This window comes from Tauraco erythrolophus, chromosome 3 (assembly GCF_009769465.1).
Source record: "Tauraco erythrolophus isolate bTauEry1 chromosome 3, bTauEry1.pri, whole genome shotgun sequence".
Lineage (NCBI taxonomy): Eukaryota > Metazoa > Chordata > Aves > Musophagiformes > Musophagidae > Tauraco > Tauraco erythrolophus.
The window spans coordinates 56,343,862-56,364,722 of record NC_141467.1 but is presented as its reverse complement, the minus strand read 5'-3'; the positions used below and the strand labels follow the sequence as shown (position 1 = coordinate 56,364,722).

Below are 20,861 nucleotides of genomic sequence, written 5' to 3'. Positions count from 1 at the left end.
CTATCCACCCATCGAATGATTAATGGTACTAAGTTCAAACAAAAGCCAGTCATTTGCAAAATCCACTTCACATGATAAAACCTCAGTGCGAGTCTGATGTTGCACCTGAAAGTGCCTGCACCAGCAAATTCCACTTGACTCCAAGAGCAGCGTGTGCAAAAGCAAAGACCTCTGCACATGGGCCTTGTAAGGCAAGTGAAAGTAGGACATCCTTTGTTAGCTGTACGTGAAGCAAAACAGTTTCTTTTGCTGTCTGGTTTATGTTCACCTGCACAGAAGACCAGACTTTCAGCTGCATTTATGGAATAAAGAGTGCCAATCCCAGGTGCAGAACTCATGCTTCACTCTCCTCAGCATTCTAAGCACAGCACAATGGATCTCAGATACGAGTCTTAATTTTTTGCCATTTTTCATTACCATTATAATTAAGAGGGGAAAAAATAAACCCAGAAACAAGAACAAAAGCACTCCACTGTTTTCCATTAAATTGCCTTCTGCATTAACTAAAGATTTTTTGAACTGCACAGATTATATGCAAGACTGGGGTTTCTGGCTCATGTTCTATGAGTGGACCAGCTACTGTGCTGTAAAATGTCCCACTTCCACCACCTCCCCTGCTCCCTGCTGAAGGTAGCCACAGATGCTGCAGACCAGCAGAAAAGGTTCAGGGCTTGTCCCTCAGCCTCTCAAGTGTGGTGGTTCAGTGCAAACCCATGAGCAGCTCAGTCAAGTTGTCAGATCATGGCTGGAAAGGACTGTAGTGTCATTTCTTCCAGTCTGTGTTGGTGAGGGTAACTTCTCACGTGAGAGAAGTGAGATAGCTTAGGGGGAAAAAAATGATCTTAAACCATTCCTGAAAGTTTTACCAGAGATTGTTTGTCAACGTAGTGTGTCATTTGGACACACATATCAGATAAGAGAATTAAAAGGAAATTTGGACATGAGAAAGAGGCAATGCAAGATGGGACCTAATATGCATGAAAGACTATTTGTGAAGAAGGCTGAAGTGTGGAGAAATTAATCCTGGCTTCAAAGTAGGGTTTGAAAGAGTTTGGAGGCTCAGACTGATCTGAAATTTATGTCTGCCTTAGCAGCCTCGACACTTATATTCACTTATATGATTCCTGATTGCACACAGGGATGATGGAAGCATCAGGGCGAAGAAAAGAGTGTAAAAAAGAAAAACAGGCATGAGCAGTAGCTGAGCCTAAAGGGACAAAATGAGGCAGAAGAAGCAGACTTGATACCTATTTTGTAAAAGAACTTTCTCAGACTTTTATGTAACCAGAAGATTGGACTAGTTGCAGCTGTAATGGAGACCAAGTAATAGTCACATATTTGAGAAAGTAATTTAATCATAAGGGGACTTTGGCAATTCTAGCTTAAAGAGCTCTTTTTGTTAAACTGAACTCAGATGCTCATCCTGTAGGCCACAGGCTCTTAAAACCACAAGAACTTTATTTTCTTCAAACTACAACTCAAACCATGATCTGCTGCCCACATATTTTAGTTAAGTATCTTCAAAATTTGTTTAAAAAGAAAGTTAAAATTTATTTATCTTTTTTAAATGGGTACGTTAGGTATTACAGGACACTTATGTTTTCTATTTCTTTATTATTACTTTCTTATTCATTGTAATTTACTCTAATAGCCAACTTCATCTGTTGCTATTGATACCAGAAATTCTGTAACAGTCAAAATGACTGTTCATGGAATTTCAGCTATTTTGGTGAGAAAACTATGTTGATAATGCAAGACTTTGTAATTAGTGGTAATTGATTACATTATAGGAAAATGACTGACTGAGGATCCATCAAGTATAATTTCACCAGCAGAGAACCAAATACTTAGTTAGAGACAAAGCCAAAGAATAACTCTAGGAGATGAGTCACTTCACTACAATATTTTCCCCCAGTGCTTTGAAAAGGATATTGAGTATAGATTAAACCAAAATGCAATTTTATTCCATACCTTTTATCTCTTCAATGAGTCTCAAAGTACCATTCGAATCGTCTGAAGTGTACTCCTTGACCCAGACGTACAGCTGGTCGCTTTCATTACCGCTGTTATAGAAATAGAATTGCAAGCACTGAAAGCCCCTTTTGGGATACAGAATTCGGCTCTCTAGCATAGCTGTGCTTCCCTCTGCTCCAGAGCTGGTGTTGAAATGCATGAAGTAGCCAGAATCTGTCAGAAGTCAATGAGAAATGAACGGTAGATAAGAGAGAAAACAACATTTTCGTGGTGCACCTGTATTCTTAACACTGTACTGTAATACCGCTAGAAGACATGGTCAAGTCAGGATCAGGGTAAGCTAGATCCTGTGCAAATCTTCAGACAGAGGACTGTTGCCTGTTCACATTCCCCAGAGGTGGAACTGTTCTTCTTTCAATTTTTTTCCTCATTTGGGTGTCTAGCAATTTGTACTCAAAAGCATAGGCTTTTACTCTTTAACCAGTGCCAGTCTTAACCAGACTTTAACCAGACTTTCTCTCTGGAGGATTGGTTTAAGCATCTGAACTCATGAAGTTTTCTCTGACAGGTTCAGAAACAACTATATTCTCAACGAACTATTCACCTTAGCCCTGATAATGTATATAACTTTTAAATCCCAATCCTTTCCAAAGACTTCTTGAGCAATTATTCAGAAAAGCAGTAGTCTTTCTGGTGTGTCTTTACCATCAGTTAAAACATGTTATATAGCTCTCATGTCACGATGTGACACTAAGACTAGAAAACAGATCAAAAGAGATAAAAACATTCCATCTTCTCAAACAAGCAGGAAATCAAACCTATCACATGATGTCCCTAAGTATGTAGACTTATGTTACTTAGTTAAAAAATAAACTGTAATTTGTTAACAAATAAACAGATAACAAGGCCAAGATCGAAGTCAGTTCACATGCCTCTGCAGATAATACTTCCCAGAGAGATAAGAACAGTCTTTTCTCATACCTTCGCATTCTCCCATATTAGTATGATCAGTATTTGGCCCAGCAGGAACCTGAGACAAACGCTGCCAATCACTGTTATCATCTGAACTTTGAATCATGCCACATATATTTTCAAGTTCAAAACTGCACGTGTCCATGAAACTCAGGGAGGAGGCTACAAGATTAAAACAAAACAAAAAAAAAGTTGTGAATCTCTGTTACACAGCATACATTTTAATTCTTAATGTCCAAAGCCGAGAGTAGAGAAAGACTGAAAAGTGAAAAAAAAAAAATCAGTGGCTTCAAATACCATCAACATACATAGGTACAATGTTTAGGAACTGAAAGCATTTGGCGATTTACATTGACATTAATAAGATGTCATCAGGACCACTCTGAGCACTTAGCAGGCACAGGAGGGTGCCAGCTAACTATCATATCACATCTTTTATTTACAAAAGAAAAGTTAATACCAGCCTTGACCCACCAACCCTCACACAGCCAAAAGTCTGAGACTTCCCCTTCATTCCTCTGCTTTCTTTAGGCCAGTCCACATATGGCCACAGATTTTGATAAAAGTTCACTAATTCATCAACTGGAGTGCTTATTTTGTCATATAGTAGGGCAGAAGTTATTTCACTGCAATGGGCAAACCTTGGTTTTCAAAATGCTGAATGGAAAAAACCATTTAGCGAAGCTACATTTGAGACCAGCAGATATTTCGTCATACAAATTTTTAAGATGTCCTTCATACAAAAATTGTGAAGGAAAAATTAAGTGAAGGAAGACTTTGCAGTTGAATAGGAAAGGGAAAATGCTGTATGAAATGTGGTCTTTGGCTAAAGCAAACCCTGGATGGATGGGGGAAGACATAGTCCAGGTTTATCCCTATTCTTAGGTTTGTTTCTCACCGTGCCATGTCTGAGCTCTGTGTAACACTGGCCAATATTCAAAAACAACAAAGTTAAAAAATGCTTCATGATAATTGCTTTTCAAACTATGTATAAAATATTGTGGCATGTTTAAAGGTTTCATTGCAACACAAAAAGGACCTTGAGTGTCAGAAAGATCAACCTCAATGGCACGCCAAATGCTTCACTTAGGCCATAGCTCAGGGAAGCACTTAGGTATGAACTGCTGTCAAATCAGTTGTACTGCTGAGATGTTTTGTGCTGTCCACATAGAAAGCTAACAATCCTCTAGAGGTTGCAAGACTATCAGAAGCGTTGTATGACTGATACCTTTAAAGATACAGTATTGGTATGATGTTACAGAAACCAAGAAAATATTTTCATAGTAAATGTTATACTGATTGCAGGAGAAAGAAAAAAAAACAGCTAGGGTGTCAAAGAGAAAGTAAGCAAAAATGGAAGCTTATTAGATAAAAGTACTCTTTGAAATAAAAAAAAAAAAAAAATAAAATAAAAAATCAATTTGCCCAAACAGGGAAGCAGCGGCCTAATCTAACTACCTTAATTAGAAAGTGATGGTTAGCATGGTGTGATGACCTGAACAACAGGAATAGAGGAAAGCAAGACCAAACAGCTTACAATGTATCTCTTAGATTAATTAATGAGATAGGGGAAGGGGACAATATTTGAGGAGGATTTTGAACTCCTGCACCAAAAGCCAGACACTTTGTTGGTATGTAAGGACAGGCTGGACTTGGACGAAAATACATGAGAGATGAATGCTGAGTCTTAGCATCCAGTCGCTGAGGGAAACCTCGTGGTCAGTTCTATTAAGTAATAGGCTAGAAGGGAAAAGCAGACTAAAATCTACCATTATCATTATGTCCCGACGAACAGCACTAAAGTATCAGTCAGGATTTCTTATGCTGTGGGTTATTTCTTTTCAACTTAAAAACCAAGTTTTCATTTTAAATGTAATTTCCTAACCACACAGGCCTTTAGCAGAAATTCAGCTTAAACTTTTCCTTAAGTTCTGTTCCGCAGCAGAAGTAATCTTTTGATTCCTCTAGGAGAACATCTGCCATTCCAGCCATGTCTGACATTCTCCATCTTCTGTCTAACCTGAAAGAATCAGTCTATCAGCTGGGTGGGCAAGGGCTTGGACCTGTGGAGTACCCGTCCTCCCCGGCACAGCGGTCACTTAGGCAAACGGTAGGTGATGTGAAGGCCACTCATGGCTCTGCGAATATTGTGCTGTCATGGGTTAGGCTGATCTGGCAACTAAACTCCACGCAATGACATGTGCACATTGTACAAATCCCAAGGACAGACTGGGGAGAAGGGCAGATCCTGATTGCACTGAAGGTGGTGGCAGTTTTGTCACTGATTTCAACATAGTTGGGACTTACTTCACTCAGGGAATGTGCCTGTGGGTTAAGAACAAAGTTTAAATGTCATGAAATATTTATCTAATGGAAGAGAATGAAGGAAAGTATATAAGATTAATGAAGGGGAGGAAGGACCTCATCCACTGTTAAAGACATCCTTTGCTTTAAGCGCTTCTGTAAGACCTAATTGACTGTGTGCCAAGTGCTGGAAGCCAAGGTCACATGTAAGTGTGTGTTCAGGTTAGACCTATGTGAACAGTAATATTTTCATCAGAATCATATGCTCATAAAAATGCACTGGTTTAATAAAACAGTCTAATTATTATCTAAGGTATCTGTAGAATGAGATTTAAAATACAAATGCAAACCAGTACGCGCTACCTGGGCTGCAGAGGAAGTGAAGGAAGAGTTTTCATCTGAGTGCCAGGGTGCGTTTGATGCAATCACAATTACAGAACTATATTACACTTTGGTAATAGAATTATCTATATTTCTCTGTCTCTTACTTTCACACAACTTTCTAAAATAAATCATGGGTGAACAAAATAACTCTTTTGACTGCTTTTGTAAGAGATTGGGTTTGAAATTAAAAAATAAAAATGTAAAAAGCTTGCATTTTCATCTTAACAGCAAATGTACCCTATTTGCACGAACACACACTCTGCATCACAGATTGCACGAGAGTGGGATAGATGCGATAGCCATAGCAAAGATACTAATTTCTTTATAGTGTCTGAGCAACAGCCGTGGAATAATGGGGGGGAAAAACCAAAAAAGCTTTGTGCAGAAGCACACATTTTAAACAGCCACCCAAGGGATGAACAAAAATCAGCTGCTGAGTGAAGCTGTTTTTTAACTAAAGGTCAGATAAAATTGCACCGAAAACTCTGCTACACAGCAGTGTTTGTGCAGGAGAGTTATGCTATTTCTAGCTGTACCGTTACTTCTGGTGGTTTTAATACAATTCACTTCTCCAAATATATTAGCACCTCTTCCACTTGGGCCTTGTTGAGTCCAGCGTGTATGTATCACCCTCATTTCTCTGAAATACCAGACATAAAATGTTTAAAAGATATTGAGAGACTTACAGCAGTTGTACAGTCGATTCAGTTTCTGGAGATCGTAATCACTGAAATCCATTCGCTGTCCTATTATGTTCATGAAATCTGGTATGTTAGTGACAATGGTGGGTTCAGTTCCATTCCTGAATGCAGTTTGGCTATAGTGCATCACGGAGGTATAGTCATAGGGAACATTCAGGGAGTCAGATGTTTCATCATCATATTTTACAAAATTATTCTCCCTACCTAAATGGGAAAAATAAAATGAAAGATTGTTTGTTGCCCAAGACGACCAAGTTTTGACATATAGGCTTGAAGTGACAGAGAATCCATCAGATCCCCAAGTATTTTTTTTTGTAGTCATTTGCTTGTATTTACTCTGTAAAACTATTTGATTTCTAGTCTAGAGTTATTTACCTTTCTCCTTCAACCACTGGAACATAACATGATGACTTCTGCGGAATGAAGAAAAGATTTTTGCTACCAGAAATCTTTTCCCCATGAAACTACCCGTAAACTTTGATGGGCTTGTGATACCCAAAAGTGGAAATACTGTTCCAGTATTCAAATTAATGCAATTTGCAACTGTATTGCCTCCCAGTTTCTAATCTGTATTCTCTGATGTTTAATTACTGGTCATTTTAGCTTGCAATTAACAAGTTAGAGTTGTCATCAGGTAAGCCTCCAGAATTTAACTTAACTGTTTTCTGGAGAAAAAAAACATTACAAACTACCTAATGGAAGGCAAAGTTTTAAATGTTTTAAGTTAATCAAAATACAGTAACTATATTCTGGTCAGAGTGAAAAAGCTGCAGAGGCTTCCAATGGCTAACAATAGCGCAACTTGTCATTAAAGAGTCAGCAAAATATAAGGGAAATCAAATAACAGAGTCTAAGTCATTTTCTGTAATATATACTTGCATATGCACCTGACTATTGATCACAACTAAATAAGAATGCATTAGATTTAATCATTATCTGCTTTTTCAGTCTTCTGTGTGTACCTGTGTCAGGAAAGCATCATGTTTGTGTATATAACTTTTTGAACTGCCTGAAAGTCACAGAGGACGACGGCAAGCTGAAGAGGCAGACACCGAGCAGAGTCCCGAGGAACTCTGTGCCAGCTCTCGGAATCATGCCAAATACACCAACACTTACATCCACAAGCTGCATCGCTGAAGTAAATACTCGTGCGATGCAGACTCTGAAGAGGTCCCTCTTGTCTGCACACCCTCTCCGCACTCTCTGCTGCCTCAGCTCTGTTACCTGCACCAGGGGAATCCACCAGTGTTTTCACCGGAGATTTTCTACTGGCTTTGGTCACACCGGGTTTTTCAGAGTGGGACTTTTTTTTCAATTACTTTTGCTTTGTTGAGGGCTCCCCGAGTAACAATGCTTTTAGAGTACTCCTTTAAACAAACTAAATTATTCTCTTCTGTTGCTGTGCTGTACAAGATGTAACATAACAGGGTTCAGACCTCTAGTGAGGTCTCTGGGAACTGCCGTGGCACGAGGAATAACCACAGCAATGACAAATGAGGCTTTCTGTCCCAAATAGATGTCACATGATATTTAATTTATTGATGTGCTGGCTTTGAAAGCTAAGTCCAGGTGAAAGAATAGTGTGGCCACCAAAGGATGGTTGGAAAATATATTCCCTTTTAAGTCCCCTAACACCAGAGTCTGAAAGGAAAAGCAGGGGAATGACTGACCAGTCAGAATCCTGTCCCACATGATGGTCACGTAGTCATCCCGGTCGGACCGTGACTGCTCGTGCCAGAATCCCAGGGCATGCAGGAACTCGTGCTCGATCGTTGCGATCCTGTCACAGCTGGTTCCGATGGAGAGCTGCTGCAACCCCACTTGGCGATTTCCCACATAGGACCAGCAGCTAACATTGAAATAAAATGAGAGAGGGCTCTATGACATACGTACCATTCCCATGCCACGCAAACTCCAGAATCGGTCTGTTCAACAGGTACAGTTTTAACTTGAGAGCTGAAGTTTCATTTTGCTACTGTGAGCACTTTTTCATTGATCTGTTCCTTACCAAATCCTTTCATCTCACATTTAGTTCTGTTTCGATGAACAAGCAGTTCCCTTGCTTTGCCTCTACTGTTTCTAATGGGTTTTCTTTAGCAGAAAAATGTTGAGCTATTTGTGACAGAAGAAAACTGATCATGATTTCATCAGTACCCTGGTAAACATCGAAGGCTATGGACACATGATTTAGAGCAACTAAGTTACTGTGACTTAGCAATTTTTAGCTGGACCGCCGTATGTGACTGTGACTGCGCTTTGAGCCTGTCCCTATCGTAAGGTAAACCAGGTTTACCTTCTGAAAGGTTGGCACATTTGGCAGTGCTCTTCACAAGCTCTTTTCTTTCTAGTTATTTGTGAGTTGCTGCACATTTGTGAGTGCTCTAGCACTTGCTGCTCACACATGCTTACAAGGAAGAGCAAAACCACAGCTGTGCTGGAAGTTTTTACTAAAGAATAAAAAAATTCAGTGAGCTATCTGCACAAACCAATAAAATGGCACCCCATGTCCACAAACTAGCAAGCACAGAGAGTTACATTTAAACTGATATTTTATGCAGCAAATAAATCAACACTTACCCAATGAAGTTCATAAAATTAATCGGGCGCAAAATATGCCATAGGATTTGCAGTTCTATCACTCCAGAAATTTAAAAAAACAAGCACACCATGTGCTTTCGAACCCTGTAACTTATTAGTGCAACATATTCCCCAGTACTTCTCTTTCCACAAAGCAGACCATGCCTTGGCTATTGATTACTCATTAAAATCACAGCATGAGACCTGGGAAGGAGCACATGTGGCATCCATAATTTCACAAGCTTCCCTTGAACAAGGCCTCATATCAATGATGCAGCTTTCTCTGGTTGTGCAGAAGTCTAAGAAGTCCATTGCAGTTCTGGGTCTGCCTCACACCAAAGAAGCTGCCTCTGGCTTCATAGCTGCTGTGCAGAGCACAGCAGGCCACAGGCAGATCCAGGACACTTGGCAAAATTAGCACCCAAACAACAACACTATCGTTCTGCAGCCACAGAGGGAGTAAATGCTTGGAATAAAACTAGGTGAGTGGGACAGGGCATTCCAGAGCAACGGGCACCTGGAAGCCCATGTTAGCAGTGTCTTTAGCAGGGGAGAAAATGGGGGGGAAATCCCAGCTTCCCCAGGGGTGTAAGAGTCATATTTCCTCCGATTCGGTGCTTTCTGCATTGCTAGTTGCTCTACCAGAGGCTAGAGGAACAGGGAAGTATCTGCTCTGACTAATCCCACCAGCCTTTTTTTTGGAAGATGGGCTGTAAGTAGACACATGCCATCAGTAGCAATGATGTCCTTTAGAAATCCCATTCTCTAACAGCCAGCACTTATTTCACGAACATTTTTATACTAATGTCCTGCTAGCAAACTTCCCATAGTATCACAGATCACCAGTATCAGTGCACAGACACTTGACTTACCAGCACCAAGCTGGTTAACCAGGAGTCTGTATCAATCCACTTCTGCATGGGTACCCTTTGCCGTGTGCCGCAGTGGCAAAGAGCTGAGGTGAGCTCCCAGGAGAGCTCCATGAAAGACTGATTTCCCATGTGGAAATACTAGAGATGGAGTTGATTCCCCCTGGTCTGCCAATGATTTGACTCTATCACACCACGCTAATTTTCCTGCTGAATAAGTCCTGCTCTCCCTGAGAAGAGTAGGGAGAAATAGTACATCCATTGCAGATTCCCAGACTGATCTGTGAGCTTTGCAGGCACCTGTCACGTCCGATGTTCCTGCATTTCTGTAATTCACCAGCATCCCTCATGTATTTTGCTTGGCATACAAGCTGGAGTCAAGAAAAGGTCTTTAAATAGATCCAGTCTAACCTCTGCTGCAGATGAGTAGACCTGAAGAGAAGGTGAGGTGAAAGGCCGTGTGCTAGAAAACCTTGCATGTACCTCTACTCAGTGTTACAAATATATACCTGTTAACATAGTGCAGAGTCTAGCAAAGGCTTGGCAAATGGTAGATAAAGAACGTGGACAGGGAGAGGGCTCTTTGCATGGCGGTTGATGACACTGTGTGTATATATATCAGAGACTACAAATTTATTTTTACACTGGGCAGTCAACACAACAAAATAGCAGCCAGCTTCTTTCGTGGCTGACTTCATTAGAATTCAAAAGGATCGTCTAGATGAGTACGACCTACTACAAATCCTTTTGACACAAAGCTCCACCACCTCCCTCTGTCTGTTTTATTGATGCAAGCCGAGATTGGAAAGACAAAGATGATTTATCAACTTTTTCTTGGTACAATAAAACTTTATGAATCCAGCTGGTGTTGTCAGGAACTTTGTGCTCCCGCCTGCACTCTACCCTCTGGACTGAGGGCTTTAGTCTGCAGCTAGAGGAGTCCTAGCTGATTAAAAAAAAAAAAAAAAAAAAAAATTGGGAATGGCAGAATGGAAATGGGTTGGTTTATCCACTTTTCACCTTGCTCTGTTATATTGGAAGAGAGGAATGGAGTGAAACAAAAGGCCGTTAATGCAGGGTCAGTCCCAATAATTTCTTTGTATAGCCCCAAGCTAGCTCACTGAAACTGGACAGCTGTTTTCAGGAGACTGCACCATTTAGCTCCAATCTTTTCAGAAGTGCTGCTGAACGTTGATTGTTTTACAGTTGTGTCAGATGAGGTGACAGAAACATTCCAGGGCAAGCAACACACCAGGAAGTGAGGGCAAGATATGTTATCTAACTAGAGTGACTTGTCTTCATCATCACCATGACTCATCTATTTTTAATAGACACATAAATGAAACATTGTGCAGAGGCCTCTTACTTGTCAGAGGCTAAATATTGCAAAGGGGTTTCAGGTACAATTATTAACAAATTCAATGCATACTTTATGTGATGGAGGACTAAAAAATTTAGCTACATGAGTTTTCCATTTGGCTCAAAAACCAAAAAAGTCATTAACACAAGAAAACACACTGCTCTCTAGGTCTCCACTTATACAACTTTAAGGGTTGGGTTTCAATGTCATGTGCACAGCATGAAGAATAGAAAATACAGAGCCAGAGACCGAAAAAATTGTGAAACAATTATCTGCTACACATATCTCAGAACAAGTCAAAGGGAAAGGGAAACATTTCTATTATCAGAAAATCTTTCTCATTTATGAATGCATTCTCATATCAGGAAATGATTTTTTGAAAGCAAATTTCCTCACCAGGCTATCAAGCTTTCCCTGATCTCCTTTTCTAACAGAGAAATGGTTCAGCATAGAGTAGAGAATACATTTGTTCTTACTGCACTGTTTTGACAGAGACTGTCTTAGAAAGGAAAGTAGCTGGGGTAATTTTGATTTCTTTACTGGAGTCTTATTTTGCAAAAGTTAATGTGGAATGGCATAACTATTCATCAAAAGAGGTAAATAAAGTGAAACCTCTGTAAAATATCTCAGGGCTGTGCAGCATTTAAAATATCGTTGTTATATCTGAATGCTGATGTGACATTGTTCGAATGCAATTTCATCTGTTATAGTCAAACAAAACCATTGTCCCACAGATAGAACGACCATATTTCCACTGGGATTTTTTTTTCTAAAATCTAAGGTATACTAAGAATGACCATTTGAAAGTGACACTCCATATATCCAAAGATCAGTCAAGAAAATAATTGACTTGTTTCTGATACCTTTTGCCATGCCCAGAAAATTACCTCTTAGAGAACTTGATTACCTCTTATATTTAAGAATAAGTATCAGCAATAAATTGTTCATTACTACCAAGGTAATAGCTGTTTTGGAAACTACTACAATTTCCAGTTAAAATCAGACTGGAAAAACAGACACAACAAAAAGAGAAAATTACAATCAGATATATGAGTTTTAGAGTCAATACTGGCCATGAAAACAGCCCGTAGCCAGACAGGATAAGAGTTATTTTCCATTACTCCTCTTACCCACTTCCTTTGAACACAGATATGTAATTCTCCTCCCCTTCCCAAGGTTTGAAGTCAATACAGGTTTTCAGTCGATACTGTTCAAATGCCTTGAGGATGACTCCCTTAGCATTCATTTCTGCAAAGCAAACAGTGTTCTTGTCAATACTGAGCCAATAGGTTTGTACTATTATCCCTATGGAGCAAGTCCTAAGGGTGAGTCTTGCTCCAGCAATTTTTGATTAAAATAAACAGGCTTTTTGCTGGATTAAGACCTGGGTAGGAACCTAAAACCCATAAATTAGGCTGTTTTAACATTTTCTTGTCCTCCTGTTTTGTTTCCATGCAATTTTTCTTTGGTATTTGTGTATAAAATATGACATAGAATCATAGAATGATTTGGGTTGGAAGGGACATTAAAAATCATCTAGTTCCAACACCCTGCTATAGGCAGGGACACCTTCCACTAGACCAGGTTGCTCAAAGACTTATCCAACCTGGCCTTGAAGACACGATTATATAATACACGATCGGACGTAGTTCTTAATTTTGTAAATTTTCATTTACTTTGCTGAGATTTGTGTTAGCAAGTATTAAATAAACAGAGAACAAAGACATTATATTTCACCTAGTGCAGACTGCAGGCTACAAATATCTCACAGAATCTCTCCAGGACTTGAACTGCTAACTTTTTATCTGAGTTGTCTCCTTTAAGCGACTTGCATGTTTTCAACCCCTTCAGAGGTTTAGATCTGAATCTAAATGGGAGGTGAGTGATATTTTTTTCCCCCACATTGTGTAGTGAGAGTACAATTTCCCCATGTGCTATACAGGAAGAACTCAAACTCATCTCGCTGCTTGTCTCTGCCATGCAGAGCCACAGCCAGGTGAAATCAAAGGGATGGAGACAAGCTATGATGAAAGGAGGCTGTAGTGAGGTGGACGTCGGTCTTTTCTCCCAAGTAACAAGCAATAGGGCAAGAGGAAATGGCCTCAAGTTACGCCATGGGAGGTTTAGATTGGACATTAGGAAAAATTTCTTCACTGAAAGTGTTGTCAAGCATTGGACGTGGTTTAGGGTGGATACGGAACTGTTAGGTTTACAGTTTGATTCAATGATCTTAAAGGTCTTTTCCAACCTAAATGATTCTATGATTCCATGTGTCCCTGGCCTGCAACAGGGGACTCAGTGATGTGCCACTGCAAACTGCATTGCCTGTCAGAATGCCAATTTGCCATCAGTGCCCTAGATGATGTAAACGGCCAGGTAAGTTTCCTGGCTTAAAAATGATATTCAGTGTCTTGTTTTTTTCTTCTGCTTAGTAGAGTTTCATGTCTCAGACATACACTTCTCAAACCAAATTAACCTGCTAGGCCATAGGAAAGGAGGTGAGACCCAGCACCAATGCCAAGACGATATGCCCTGCTTGTGCTTATCCAGGCCCAAACTTGCTGTGGGAAATGGCCTGCTCTAGACTTTCAAGAGGAAAGGATGCCACAGTGTCTTTACCAACCTGTATTTAACATTTCAATCAACATGACATACAGACATTGTCAAGGGCAAATACTGTACCCAGACTATCATCAAGGACGTAAGGAACAACATGGGGCCACCGATAGTTGTCACCAATGATAGAGTTTCGTTCCTGCATTTGAGAAAGAAAGTAAATATTCAGTCCTCTATAAAAAGTGATTTAGGATCAGGGACTACGATAGCGCTAAAGCAAAGCATGTCTCCTACAAGTCCATATAAGACAAATAAGAAATCAAAGACCTCAAAAGATCTGGAAGATCACTCAGAGGTCTAAGGCTTGGGTCTGAAATCCCTTCGCTCCCTTCTACCAGTATCTTCAACTTCTGCAGCATTTTCTCCATACAAACTACCTGATATTTCAATGCATGTGTGAGGAGAGTCTCAGCTCCTGTGGGAAGCATTAAAGTCTAAAGTCCTGAAAACTGTACAGAGATTAACAACTCTGTAATTTTTCATAATGTTTGACCCTGTGCCCTTAGCAAGTGCTGTCCTTGTTTCCACTGATATGCTGAGGCCAAAGCAGTTCAGCAAAAGGGACAGTAAAACACTATTGACTTATAGGGGTTCAAGACACTTTTGGGGTTTCTACTAGGTCTTTTTGGGATGTAACTTATTACGTAAATTATTATTTTTTTTTATGAACCAGATAGGAATACTGGACAGATGCTTTACAATATGGTATTACAGATCCAATTTCCCATTTGTTTTAGTGAATCTACTTACACGATGAAGGATTCACAGCACTGGTCTGTACATTTAATTGGCTCATAATAAATATTAGGCAGACAAATTAAGAATCTTTTATATAAACCTGTCTGGATGCGATCAGTGTTGCTGAATCTCTTAAAAGTACAAATATAAAAACCACAATAAAGGAAACAAGAAACTAATAATATTGATCTAATAGCTAGACTAACCTTATTCAGGATAAAGTTTCTGCAAATGCACTTGACTCCTTCATTGTCTATGACATTTTGTAGAAATCTAACCCCAAACATTTTCTGTTTATCGCTACATAAACAGCATTTATTGTTAGGAGAAGCAGGATACCTCAAGCATTTCTATGTCAGCAATACTTTACATTGCATAAGTCAATGACACATTTCTGGGTTTATGTTTTATATTTGAACTCACCCTGTGAATTTTGATGTCTCCCTCAAAAAGGTCTAGTCCTAAAGCTAAAGGGAAGAGGAGATTAACATTCAGTTACTGTATTGATCTGTAGCTACCATAATGAAAATCACACACACACATAAAAATTAAAATAGAAACTGAATTTCAAAAAACCTTCATTGAGGTCAAAGATGTCTTGATCAATTCCTCCATCTACATCTATTTCTGAAAAAGAAAAAGACAAGTGAGGTAGGACATTAGCCCTTGCTGTTATCTTTATGAAGTGTGAAAATTAATGCAATAACAATAACAGTAATTATAAATCTGTGTCTGTCTTAGCAATGTTTATGAGCAGCTGTTTTTGTTGACTGCCTCCCATGCATACAAATAGATCTCTAAACAGAACTCACCAGTTGTCTCTGGAGCAGGCTGGGAAGGGGGAAGAAAAAAAGATATTATTAGAAAGGTACATAATGAAATGCAGCTTCCCTTACTCTCTCAACATTATTACAGATGCGATTTAAGCTCAACTGACAGCATTTAGCACATAGATTTGTGTTGGGTTGACTGGATCCACTGCCTCCTCATTTGACTGGAAACGTTTATTTGCTCATGTGCTGGTTTTGTGTCCTTCCCACTTCAGGCTGCCCAACAATTAAGTCACTCAGTACTGCTTCTGTGAAGTTTTCACAACTGTTTTTCTCTCACAACTCAGGCAGTGCCTAATAGTCTTTCACAAATGGGAAAAATGAGCCTACTATTTCTATTAAATAAACTATTGCCACTAGTCAGGCTCTGTACAGAACCTGTGGAAGCTGTCCTGAACTTTCCATTGTAAAGCTGAAGATGAAGGAATAGAATGAGTGGTCTGGTGTCACGCATCAAGTCGTTGAAGGACCAGGTACGGAGTCCAAGTCACCTCAGCGCAGTTCAGTGCCTTAACTGGGCTCTGCTTGCCTCAGCAATAATACCAATTCAAAGGCTCTTTGTTTCTGCAATATGTAAAATCCAATATGTAAAATTTCATATTGGAGCAGACCGTAATGAGATATGCATAGTACACTTTTCCTTGCCATAACCTGCCTGCAGAATAAAATCTATTTTCTTTTATTGGACTAGGCACTTCATTTTGGACTGGCTTGGACATACTTCACATTACACAGCTAATTCTCAGGCATTGAGTAAAATCATGAACAGTCTTTCTAAGCAATTGTTGCTGGGTGGGTTTTCCTGTTTTTCATCATAAATCTGGTATTTGTATGTTTGAAAAGAAGTTCACAAAATGAAGGTAAAAAATGTCCTTTAATATTAAGCTCTGACAATATAGATTACAGCTACAGAAAATGTTAAGATGTAACAGCACTTTTGCAAATCAGGGTGGGATTTTTACTTGTATTTTTACTATAATTCCCCCCGCAACTGTTTTTGGGGTTTTTTTTCTTCATATAAATAATTTGTTCTCTTTCGTACATGCAGTTTTGTAGGATTTATTTTTCCAGTTTGATAAGCATCTGCAACCTCCATTAGAAGCAATGAACAGTACATGATCAGAATGTTGAAAAATGGCAAAAAATCAAGTCCATGTAGTCCACAAGAATATTAATTGTCGTAATTTCTACCATCTGTATAATGGATAAGAAAATAGCATGGCCAGAATATTCAAGAGAGATTCAAATGCACATGTTCTTCTAGATCTGACTTTTGACATATAATGATGAGAACAATTTTGAGGGCAAACATAACTAACAAACATAACTGTGGGCCCCAGTTTTAACTAATGGCATTCATATAACAACTTTAACAAAATGCAGAAAAAAAAACACTTCAATGAGATTTCTTAATTTGGAAGAGATTCAGAAAGAAAGCTTTGAAATCGTCAGAATGTCCTATTTTAGCTTTTTAATGAAAGATTCATTTTCAATCTGAAATGACTGTCTTGTGACAACTTCAGGAAATGGCAGAAAAAAATATTGTAAATAAAAAAGCCTAAAATCTCATTTTATTGTTTTGATTAATCTGAAAAGAAATACATTCAAACTGTTTCTTCACACTTTTTGTCAGATTTTGATCATTTATTCCGATTGCCTAAGAGGGGAAAACCATTTTCGCCTAACCAAGTAGAGGCTAGAATTTATAAGTTTAAGAGAGGTAATACCTAATTGGTATCAGCTGGCATACTTAAATGCTTCATATATAAATGTTATATAAACAGGCAAAGTTTTTAATCAACTTCTTCCGCTTCTTAGTTTTCTTAATGAAAATTACCAGCCATATATGTCCTTGCCCAGTCTAAAGGCAGGATTTTGACCTTGAAGCGTCGGTTTAACGAATCTATTGAGTAGAATCCATTTCCGAGCCCAATTTCTCCTGAAACAGTCCTGTTCTAGCACATCAAAGTTTTGGGTTGTTTCAAAATCTGGTAGATTTTAAGATAACCAACTCTTAAAAATCCACTGTCACTGTGGAAAAGTGATCAAGTCCATTGAATAACTGTTTCCAGAGTTGTGCAGATATAGATGCTGAAGGATTGATTTTGATCTCACATTTCACTAAGTTAACTGGTATTGTTTTGAGTTTACATTGATACATGAGAAATAAGGGTAGGGACTTCAGAAAAAAGAATAAGCATACAATTGTGCACAGATACATCTTTACAACCCAAAATATCTTTTCCAGGCATATCATCCATAAATCTGAAATGCCAATAGACTCTTCTTGCATTCTGAAGTTTTATTGCACATATCTACTCTCATTACATTTCATTATCACTGGATATGCATAAGACAGTATCTAGTGCACGTATTCAAGCTTCAAAATGAAAGTGCAGCTTGTAAAACAAGCTGAAAGTACACTGACAAAGTGCATAACACACATTTTGAAGACTTCATTTGCTTTTAAACTCTCACCCTCACACAGATTTCTACCTAATACGGAGGAAAAATATGACAAATAATGTTTGCAATATTAAAAAATTAAAATCACATTATTGTCTTTTCTGTTAAAAATTGTTGATGGAGCAGAAGAATCATATCCATATATGTTGAAACCCCTTATAACCATTAATGGAGTGTAAAATATTTCTACAGTTTCAATAATTATAAATGGCAATGTACCCATATCTACTGATCAGAAAGCATAAATGTGTCAAAGGTGAAAACTGGCTAGTTCATAGAAAAGTTCCTCTATTAGCAGCAAAAGCTCACAAACTGAAACCAATGTAGCTAGGTCCAGCAGTACTTTTGGTGCACAAATCGAAATGTGAGTCCATGACTGAAGAACACGAAATTCAGCAATAGACTGAAATCCCGCTGGTCCTCAGCGTCTGAAAACTGTCATTGATGTTTTATGTTGAAGCAATCCTTTCCATCACTCCTTTCCACTTACGTCTCAACAAAACTAGGTCTCTCTAGTTCTGTGAATCTCAACAGCAACATACTTGGTTTCAAAACCAGTATCTCTGTGTACAAGTATTACTCATTTGAGTAGCAACAACTTCAGTCTCAATACCAGTCTGACAACTGAGACCTGTATGATGCACTTCTAGTCTCTGAAAGTTTTGTAAATAAACAATAGATTAATAGTTCATAGTCACAAATAGAGGAAGGCTGTAGTACCTGAGGTGTACTAAAGAGGACTCTAATTTAGTCTAATTGATTTTACTTTTAAATCTACACACACACAAAAAAATCTGAATATTTATTAGTCCCTAACTTTGGCAAACAACATGATTTATGTGAATTAAGTTATAGTAAAGGTTGGTCAAACCATGGCTTGTGAGCACATTTAACTGGCAAATAATTCAAGTGCATCTTGAACAGGTGGCAAACATCTCATCTATTGCAGTCATGTAAAAACTAGGTAAGTAGACTCACTCAGTAATCAGTGGAGAAACAAATGGGTTATTCAATTAAAAGATCTTTGGCACCACCATGATGCCGTGGCATCTCCAGAAGATGATCCACCTCACCTAGCTTGGACATCTATTCAAGGATGTGATAAATCATCCGATGCAAATTTCCCTGTCTCACCATGGACTTCCGACGGAGTATAGTCAACCAGTTTGGATGACACACCCTAATTTACCAGTGTTTTCTCCAGACTATACAACTTTTGTATCCAGAAATACAAAAGAAGCTCTTCCTGGCCATAAGGCACATGGAAATGAATTAGCCCTGTTGATCAGAAGCCCCTGTCTCACACAGGAGCTGATTATTGGAAGTCAGTTTGATGTGTGATAGCTTGTAGATGTAACACCCTGCATTACCTACTACAGGCTTTACTGAAGCCTGTAGAGGAATCTAAATAAGGTTGACACTTGAGTTTCTAAAGGTTGGCAACAGAGGGACAGGTAGTCATGATGGACAGTGGAAATACAAGGGAAGTGTGAGGTTGGGGCACTGGGGATACAGGAGGACTATGGGAAAGTTGGGGACACGATGGTGAGCTCTTGACTTAGGGAGATGTGTGAGTGTGTGTTAGTGGAGAGGAAGAGAATACGACTGACACAGTGAGATACTGGAGCTAGATTCACAGAATCACAGTTAAGTTGTATAACGTAAAACAGATAAAGTCATTCCACTCAAGTAATGTCACAATAATACTTTATTCTGCAGATTACCCTGAAGCTATGAACAGCTGAAATGAACTTTCAACAACCTACTAGTTTTTGTTGTCCAAACCAATTATATTGTGTCTCACCAAAATTCCTGGCCTCTACAATATATTATCACAAGATGAGCGAAATGCTACATTTCACTACAAAAGACAGGAAATATAAAACCTCAACTGTTACTTTTTGGCATTAAATAGCTCAGCTGGATTGGAGGAACAGAGAACAGTCATTTCCAAGTATATCCAGTGTCTAAAAAAGGCACCAATTTCAATATCAAATATATTGCACTATAGCAAAAATTTCTTTCAAATACGGAGTAGCAAAATAAATTTTAATACTTGTCTTAGTTCTAACCCCAGACTTGCTCTTCTGGTAACGATACTTTGAACACTAGTGGACATTTGCTTAGATGGGTAATGCAAGACAAGCTCTTCCCATGTATAGCCAGGCCCATTAAAAATACCAGCACTAAGACTCCAAGGAAACAGAAATCTTTCTGTCTCTTCCATGAAGATGACAACAGAATTCTTACTTTGCAAAAGCAACATACTTAAGGTTTTTCCCCTCAAACTCATTTTAAGCTGCATTACTTACTTGATCGTATAAAGAATATGCATTCTTTGTTTTCTTACCTGACTCCAGACCACCTGAAGAAGAAGCCAAGTTAGGAGTGCAGGCACAGAAAACCAGCCCATGTTGTTCTCCAGTCAGCGGTTGCATGGACAGAATTTCAGACCAACTTGGTATATAAGACAGTAAACACCATAAATCAAAACCTTTGTCCTTTCACCAATGATTAACTTACCTACCTTTTTCTTGTGCAGTAGGTAGAGTAGTCCATCATTACATATTACATAAACTTGAACTATTTTTAAGCACTGCTGTAAGAAAAAGTATTGGACACAAATTGACATACAGGATGCAATGGACACGAGAAAATAGAAATACAGAGGAAATGGGCACACTGAAATACAGGAAATTCAATTTAAATATGAGAATTATTTTTTTTTATTCTGAGAGTTTTTAAGCTCTGGAACAAGTTGCCCAGAGAAGTCATGGAGTCTCCATCCCTGGAGACAGTCAAAACCCAACCAGACACAGTCCTGAGGAACCTGCTGTAGGTGACTCTGCTGCGAGCAGGGAGGTTGGACTACATCACCTCCAGAGGTGCCTTCCCACCTCAACCATTCTGTGATTCAGTGAATAAAGCCGGCACTGAAACCTTTTGAACAACTGAAAGCTGGCAAGACTCTTGACAGGTAAGATATTAATATATTAATAAATACATCTTTTTTGAGAGAAAACGAAAACGAGAAATGTGTGCACATAAAAAAAATCTGTCAGCAACATAA

At 38.8% G+C, this 20,861-nt stretch overlaps 1 protein-coding gene across 1 annotated transcript in view; it reads right to left on the bottom strand.

Annotated features, from left to right (window-relative positions):
• The window catches only part of MEP1B (meprin A subunit beta), a 30,253-nt gene extending 10,049 nt beyond the window's left edge, over positions 1-20,204 (bottom strand). The window contains exons 1-10 of the mRNA XM_086609309.1: positions 20,142-20,204; positions 15,308-15,326; positions 15,072-15,122; positions 14,919-14,962; positions 13,824-13,896; positions 12,272-12,389; positions 8,006-8,184; positions 6,321-6,539; positions 2,956-3,108; positions 1,972-2,187 (exon numbers count right to left, since the gene is read on the bottom strand). Coding sequence (XP_086465435.1) covers positions 1,972-2,187; positions 2,956-3,108; positions 6,321-6,539; positions 8,006-8,184; positions 12,272-12,389; positions 13,824-13,896; positions 14,919-14,962; positions 15,072-15,122; positions 15,308-15,326; positions 20,142-20,204 — 1,135 coding nt within the window. The remainder of the gene's footprint in view (positions 1-1,971; positions 2,188-2,955; positions 3,109-6,320; positions 6,540-8,005; positions 8,185-12,271; positions 12,390-13,823; positions 13,897-14,918; positions 14,963-15,071; positions 15,123-15,307; positions 15,327-20,141) is intronic.
• Positions 20,205-20,861: the final 657 nt, after the last annotated feature.